Genomic DNA, 8,161 nt, shown 5'->3' with positions numbered 1-8,161 from the left:
TTCTTTTATATGAGAGTAAAGCTGTTGCAAGAAACTTGTGGTTTGTTGCACGTGCTCCTCTTTTTTAGCTTTGACTCATTCTTTATAACTATCGATTCCAAGATATGTGGAGAATAATCTTCTTGATCTTTGATTCATTAATTCTCCAAAAAACCTCGGGCTTTATGGACCGACGTCGCGTTACGAGTTCTCCTCAGCCCATTTAAGCTTAACCCGAGGTAGTCGTTAACTGGTTTTCTTATTCAAGCGGGAGGGATTTAGTGCTAAATCATGTATCAACAATAAGCAAATGACATTATACCCTAATATAGTTCTTAAAGTAAAGATGATCAACAACATACCACAAAGTATGACGATTACTTTCTTATATATAACTAGAAGCCACACAAGTTTCCTTAAGAAAACTATCATACTCGAAAATCTAAACCAAATTAGTAAAGTTTAACATCATGGAGATAGAGCTAGTGTTCATACCTTCACGGTGAAGGCTTCACCAGGCATCGGCCATATCCAATCAACAACGTCGATGGCAAAGCTTCTTGTAGCCAGCGACGATCGCATTTTCATCACTCTCATCATCATTCCTTCACAGTTCTCCAGCGACGCTTCTTCTTCTTACCCGAAGTCCGAAGACCGTCTCCGATATTTCCACCTCCCTGTAGGAGATCAAACAACTCAGCAAACATTCATCTCTTACATAGAGAGCCAGAAACCACACGTCAGAGCCGCCGTATCGGAACTCACTAAGAACGTTCCTAAACGATCTGGCTCGCGGCGCCGCCTCGCGGGGATTGTTTTAGACATATTCTGCATGTCCATGATAGACGTCCCGGACGAGTTTAACTTACCGGCTTATACATTCTACACGTCGAACGCTTCTTTTCTAGGACTCCTGTTCCATGTTCAGTCTCTTTACGACAATAACAAGCTCGACGTAAGCGAGTTAAAGAACTCAGACGCTGAGTTGACGTTCCCACTCTCACTCGTCCTTTTCCGGCAAGGTGCTTGCTTTCAGTGATAATAAGCAAAGAATGGCTCCCATCTGTTTTGGCTCGAGCTAGGACGTTGAGAGAAACTAAAGGTATATTAGTAAACTCGTCTGGGGAGATGGAACATCAGGCGCTAAAGTTTTTCTCCGACATGAAGAGTAATACTCCTCCGGTATACGCGGTGGGACCAATCTTGGACTTTAAAACCGACAATGGAGATGAGAAAGGGTCGGAGATTTTACGTTGGCTAGATGAGCAACCGTCGAGATCAGTGTTGTTCCTCTGCTTTGGAAGCATGGGATGGTTCGGTGAGAAACAAGTGAGAGAAATAGCTGTGGCGCTTGAGAGAAGTTGCCACCGCTTCCTTTGGTCACTCCGACGCCCTTCTCATTTGGGACACATGAATGGTTCTCCTCCCGAGGAGTTCAAAAACTTGGAGGAGATTCTCCCGGAAGGGTTTTTAGATAGGACGGCAAAGATTGGGAAGATTATAGGTTGGGCTCCACAAACAGCTGTTCTTGGCAGTCACGCCATAGGAGGTTTCGTGACTCATTGTGGATGGAACTCGATTCTAGAGAGTGTTTGGTTTGGTGTTCCGACAGCGGCCTGGCCTATCTTCGCTGAGCAACAGTTCAACGCGTTTCAAATGGTGGAGGAGGAGCTTGGTTTGGCGGTGGATATTAGGAAAGAATGCCGGAGATGGTGACGGCCGAGGAGATAGAGAAAGGGCTCAAGTGTGTGATGGAGCAGGATAGTGAGATGAGGAAGCGGGTCAAGGAGATGAAGGATAAGCTCCGCACGGCGTTGCTGGACGGTGGATCTTCCATGGCTGCTCTTAGGATGTTTGTCAAGGACGTGGTCGAAAACATTCCTAAGAATGTATTTTGATGGTCGTGAAGGAGTAAATAAGGACATATCTTTAATGGGACATTTACTCGTATCAATGTAATGGTTAAGTTTATCCGGTGACCAATTACTTATGTCCCAAGAAACAACAGTTATGGCAAGGGTTCTTGAATTAGTGTAATTTGTCAATAACAATGTTGTTAAAGTTTATATGGGAGTCAAGAAAAACTGTCACGAATAAAGAAACAATGCTTAGACAAAGGCATCAACATGCCAAATATATCATGTGAAGTTAAAACGAGTCGATACTAATTACACTACAGGATATCAATATTAAATAGACATGCAGCGTATAAAGACTCGGTTTAGATTAGCTTCATATGGTTCTAAGATAAACCAAAACCGAACGAGAACCAGCTGGTTCCAGCCAAAATACATACAAGACTATAATTCTCTACGTATCATGATTTGGAATTATAATTACTAAGAGGATAAGATAAACCTTGCGGCTTCATCTCGCAAGCATATCTTGTGTTGCTAACAAGTGCACCTGCATGGATACAAAGGCTCACTACAGCAGGGGCATGTCCGTAATAATTCCTCCCTTCATTCACAAGCACCACCGGGTCCTGAGGCCTCCGGTGCCACACGACTTTCTCAGGTACCAAATCGTTCACACCAGCCTTTTCCCAGTAATGAGTCCCCTGATAGCTCTCGTACTTGAACACACCACACAGACGAGCTTTATGACCGCTCGGTCCCACGTGAACCTCTTTGCACCGTTTGCAAACTTTCGAAGGATAAACAAGCAACAGTTTCTTCAGACCAGCTCTAACTTTCTCCCACGCCGTTAGAGCGTTTGCTCCCACGTATTTGAGATCTTCAGTGGGTATACTCCTGATATCTTCATCTGAGATTTGCGGGTTATCGTGAACTTTCGCATATTCCAAGATTTCTTCTGGATGGATGGCTCCTGCTTGACAACATAGCTCCAAGATGGCGGGGACACGGTCATAATCAAACCTCTGTTGGTGTCTGATAACACCTTGAGACATGTTGTGTAAGTGGAAGGACTCAACGGGGAAAAGTACATCGTGTATAGAGCCTGGAACCCATTCATGTAGCCTGTTGTTGCCGCGCCGTATATAACTACGGCACGTTTGAATCAAATGCCCTTCTTTGCCAACAAACACTTCTGAGCAGAACCTGAAAGTTTAAGTCTTTTTATCAAACAGAGTTCTTGATTCAACAGAGCAGAAGAAAGACTTACTTGCATCTCAAGACAGGAAACGCTTTAAGAAGAACAGTGACGTTAGTGAGTAGGTTTTGTCTGGCTTTGAGGATGTCTTTAGCCACAGGAACAATCTCTTGAATCGGGTAATCTTTTGCTCGATTCTCGATTCTTCTTTGGATCATTGGCCTGATTCTTCTAAGGTCGTTGAGCATGGATTTGTTGATTCTTGAAGGCCTAGTTGAATAGCTAGCTCCATGAAATGAGCTCCAATGTCGCCACACTTTGCGTCTCCAATGCGACATAGCGAGATTAATCTAGACAATGAATCAGTAACGTAAGACAACATTTCCAACAAGTTCAATGGGTCACAAACAAAAAAGGGAAGACATTTCGTCGAACAACTTATGATCAATATCAACGGAGAGACAACAGTATAGAGCAGAGCAGAACTCGGATTCATATCGTGCATACAACAAAATGGGTGTAAGTAGAGTATGCTCTACATCTTACCTGATAAATCGAAAACTAATAATCTGAAAATAGTTTCCCGACAAATCGAAGCCGACTGAGCGACGGCGACGAAGAAGATCAACTTGTCGGAGACGGATCTGGAGATTCGACCATAAATCTATAATACCCGTTGATTTACTATATATGGGCCGTAGCGGTTGAGGCCTATATTTCTAACAAAACAGCCTGTTAAATGGGCTAGTAACATTTATTACAATTATTGTTCCCATAACTGTTTTTTCTCAGGCTCAAATTTTTTACTAGTATTATTAATACTACGGTTGTTATTTAATACTAAAAGATCCATGTTTTAGAAAAAAAAAAATTGTTTTGTTTCAAAAAGATACATTTTTTTACATTTTCAATACATTAATTAATGAAAAATTGTACTTTTCAAAAAATACAATTGTGTTTAATAAAATTTCATTGGTTAAAAGTTATTGAGAATAGTTAATTAAGAAAAACAATGTATTGAAAAATATAATTTTATATGTTTTCTTAATAAGTGTGAAAAAACTATAACATGGATCTTTTAAGAACGGAGGGAGTAATATATTATAAATGTTTGCAATATTTAAATATTTATTTTACCATTTATTCAATAACTTAACAATAAAGATTCTTTAATTAAACACAATGTTTAGAAATGAACTCACAAAAGATAAGAATCATGGTTCAGCCTGGATAACTGGTTTAACCGGTTTTGTTCCGGTTTAATTCAAATTCAAGTTTTAATTCAAATTCAAGTTTTAATTCAAACCAGATTCAGTTTATTAAATGATTTACAATTGAGTCGGTCCGACCAAACAATCCGGTCCAGTTTTCAAAACACTGCTAACACTGCTAAAAAATAGTTGAATCTCAATTTTCAATTAAAATTGGTTCACCGGTTCTAACGGGTTTCAGGATTTAGGCCGGTTTTATTAGTCCAACTCAAATCCGATTTTGAAACCAATATGTACTCGGTGAGATAAAAGAGTTACAATTGAACCGGTTTAACCGACCAATTCAGTCCGGTTTTGAAAACACTGATTAAATATAAATACGTTAAGCCAAATTAAATTTAAAAATTTTCAGCAATAGCTTGATTTTTTGTTTGAAATACACTATATAAATTGGACTTTACACAATCAGCTAATGCTTTATTCGGAAGCCGAAACCGGTGAAAGATAATCGATGTACAACAAGCCGAAAGACAATTTCGATCACCTCTAGCAAATTTGTTTGCCATTAGATTTTATGTTTTCAGTACATGTCTAATTGTGAAATTAGGAAAGAATTTTTGATGTGTCGAAATTCTTCTATGTGGATAGTTAAAATTGGTCATTCTTCCGGTGTTTGAGATTATTTTCTCTAATTGAAAATAATCTCTTGCAAAAATCATTTCGAAAAATGAAAAGTTTTCACACACTCCATTGCACGAATCAGAACTTCACATCTGTATCTAGAAGTGATAAGCTTCGTTGTATATTAATCACATGTAAAACATTTATTTTTTAGTTGAATCTCGTACAATTCATAATTTTTCTACATCTAGAAGTGATAAGCTTAATTTGTATAATCATCAACATGTAAAACATTTATTTTTAGTTGAATTTCGTACAATTTAAAACCGATATAAGCAAATGGGACATGTAATGTTGTATTATACAGTTCCAAATAAAATTGGGGTTGGTTCGCAAGTGATTTAGAAGTTTTGTAAGATCTCTTTACAGTCTAAATTATTTCTACAGCCTAAATTTTTGCCAATAGTGTTTTGTAAAGATTTTTTAAAGTTACAGATTTTTCTTTCCTTTTTATTTATTTTTAGCTGTGGAAATCCATAAATCTAGAGCACTTATTTTTTGCTTTAAAAAATTTATATGTAAGTCATTGAATTTTTTTAAACCTACAGTTGATATTCTACAGCAAAATTATCTATACCCACAAAAAAAAAAAATCTGTTGTAATTAGAGAGTTTAGAGACTGAATATTTCTGTGTTATCATTAATGAACAATGGGGGTTCTTTTATATAAGGATTACAAGATAAAGAGAAAAGGAAAGTGTACATATCCTAATCCAACAGGAAATAGAAAAACTACTAAAACATAATAATGGAAATATTACATCTACTAAGAAAAGGAAAGGGTTTCCTTTTCTCTATGCTTTGTAGCCGTCTTTCTCTCTCCTGAAGTCGGCTCTCTCTCTCCTCTCTCCTCTCTCCTCTCTCTAGGCTTCGTCCGTCCCTCTGTCTTCTAGGTATTGGGCCGGTCTTGGACCGGGCCTGGTTAATGGCAATCCACTCCATGATTTATAACACTCCCCCTTGGATGCCATAACCATACAGGATTCGTAGTACGCTTCATGTTGCCTCATTAAAACCTTATCAGGAAAACCCAGTGGGACAAAACCATGATGAAGGAAAAAGAGTACAACACGCACTATTCCCCCTGATGTGAACCTCAGTGTAGGTTCTACATTCTACGCATCTTGGTGCGTGATATTTCCTGTATGTATAGGATGGGAGTAATCGGCCAGTTTCATTACTGAACCGTAATTAGACCACTTCGACTTCTTAGGTCGTATCTCATGTCCTTTGACATCGAGTGTCCCGGTAAAGCATATGTTCTAAGCAATGTGAATCACATTGTCCTCGGAGATCACTATTGGGTCTTTGCAAATCGTGTTTGCATATGTCCATAGTCTAGATGTGATCGTCTACTATCAACTGCTCTTTACTTTGGCGATTTATGGTTACCATCGACCATGTATCAATCTGGCCGAATCATGATCGGGTCATAGACCTCGTCTATAAGTGTCCACTACTTGCCTTGTGGAGTTTATACGGCAGCAGACCGTTCTACTATGCCGGATCCTTACTTAGGGGATTTGATGTCGGATTGCAACCTGATGGTTGATCTACTAATCCGTGATCAAGGGATAAGGACCGGATGCCTTTTAGCCAATGGGCCGGACTTTTTTAGTCGGAGTGTTGGACGCCTTTAGCCAGAGGGTCGGACGCCTTTAGTCGGGCATCCTTATAGATCTATTCTATGCCTCTTTTAGGTTTAGTATAATCACAAGGAATTTCAAATATATGGACTGTATTGGATTGTCTTTTATACAACTCCAAGATCATGCGTGATCACTTTCTTTTACATACTATATGCAGCTGCTTTTCAGTCCATGAATCAGCTTAGGAACGAAGCAGTTCTTTCAATTTATCCAGTGATCCATATGCTGCTTACTACATCATTTGTATCTAATTTCTTTCTTATGACCAGACCATTTTCAATTTCGAAAATTCTGTAGCAGCATCCACCACATAGGAGTTTATCTCCTTATAATCTGTTCCTTTGATCTATGTGAGTACCTTGTGTAACAAGCTTTAATATAATGCTGTTAATAGGAAAAACATGAATACCTTTACATCATGTACATCTCTCACGGTTTCTTTACTTCTCACAAGATCCATGTATTTCACTGGTTGATCAGATGGCGTTTCTGTATATGTATATGGCCAATACGTCCATCTCTCTTTTAGATACCTTGAACCTCCACGTTTTATCTTTTCTAATATCTATGATCCTTTTATGATTGTATGAGTACTCATTCGTGGGTTCATGATCCTCGTTCATCTCTTTATGTTCAAGTGCTATAACTTTATGTATCTTTATACAAATGTGTGTGTGTCGACATTTTCATGTGGTTCCATTATGTTCCAGACATGATCTATAGATTTGAGATCATATTATCCAGGACCTTTATTACCTAGTAGCTTGGCGTCCCAAGACTACATGGTTTGGTACCTTAGATGTGTAGCTGCGCAGCCTTTTCTCAATGTCTGGTATGGTTTCTCTTATAATCTCGGATCTGTATTCTATGCAGCATTTTTTTCTATCCGAGATTCCTTTATCTTATGGAACACTTGGTCTATCTTGTATAGACTCTATAGCAACTTGATTATGTCTCTTCTAGGACATTCATTTGATGCTAAGCTGGTTAGTCATTTCTCGGGTCAGTGTCTGGCATTTTGATTAGCTTCTCAATTGGCTAGCTTTATATAATCTTTCTTTGGACGTCTTAAATTATAATCTCTAGTCCGAGGATCTTTGCCAAGACAATGATGGTTAAAACCATTCTTATCATTCTTTTACTCTTTAATCTTTCTTTGTCCAGCTTATAATCTTTCTCCTTTAATATTGAATATTCGGATTCATTTGTTTCATGCAATCCGTACCTGGCCACTATTTGATCACCCATGTTTTGGCTCTCGGTCCTTTTGATTTCGTGGAGAAGATCTTATTCTTATATATTCCCAATCCTCTTCTGAGGTTCCATCTTAGACGGCACATGTATGTATGTGGTGGTTTATTTAAAATCTCTTAAGATGGTGTATGTCTGGTTTTATGACCCGTATCCAATCTGAGATGGGAATATCTATGCTCACTTATATGGCTTGATGCATATTATCATTCTATACATGTAAATCATAATGTCTCCAAGCTTATAGACTTTAGAATCTTTGTCTTATAGATAATGGCTTACATGGCCGAACCTTTTATAGGTAATGGCTTGTATGCGGCCAAGCCTGCACTATAC

At 38.5% G+C, this 8,161-nt stretch overlaps 1 protein-coding gene and 1 pseudogene across 1 annotated transcript; one reads left to right on the top strand and one right to left on the bottom strand.

Moving 5' to 3' along the window:
• On the top strand, positions 1 to 1,877 carry LOC106387045 (annotated as a pseudogene).
• A 196-nt stretch (positions 1,878 to 2,073) lies between these two features.
• Positions 2,074 to 3,736, bottom strand: LOC106403071 (APO protein 4, mitochondrial-like). The gene is made up of 3 exons (XM_013843920.3): positions 3,580 to 3,736; positions 3,106 to 3,383; positions 2,074 to 3,041 (listed from the first exon to the last, which is right to left on the bottom strand). The coding sequence occupies exons 2-3, from the start codon at positions 3,369 to 3,371 to the stop codon at positions 2,297 to 2,299; spliced, it is 1,011 nt and encodes a 336-aa protein (XP_013699374.1). The 5' UTR covers positions 3,372 to 3,383; positions 3,580 to 3,736; the 3' UTR covers positions 2,074 to 2,296.
• Positions 3,737 to 8,161: the final 4,425 nt, after the last annotated feature.

Source organism: Brassica napus, chromosome C5, assembly GCF_020379485.1.
Source record: "Brassica napus cultivar Da-Ae chromosome C5, Da-Ae, whole genome shotgun sequence".
NCBI classification, from domain to species: domain Eukaryota; kingdom Viridiplantae; phylum Streptophyta; class Magnoliopsida; order Brassicales; family Brassicaceae; genus Brassica; species Brassica napus.
The sequence above is the reverse complement of the archived record's forward strand: the minus strand, read 5'-3'. Positions and strand labels throughout refer to the sequence as shown.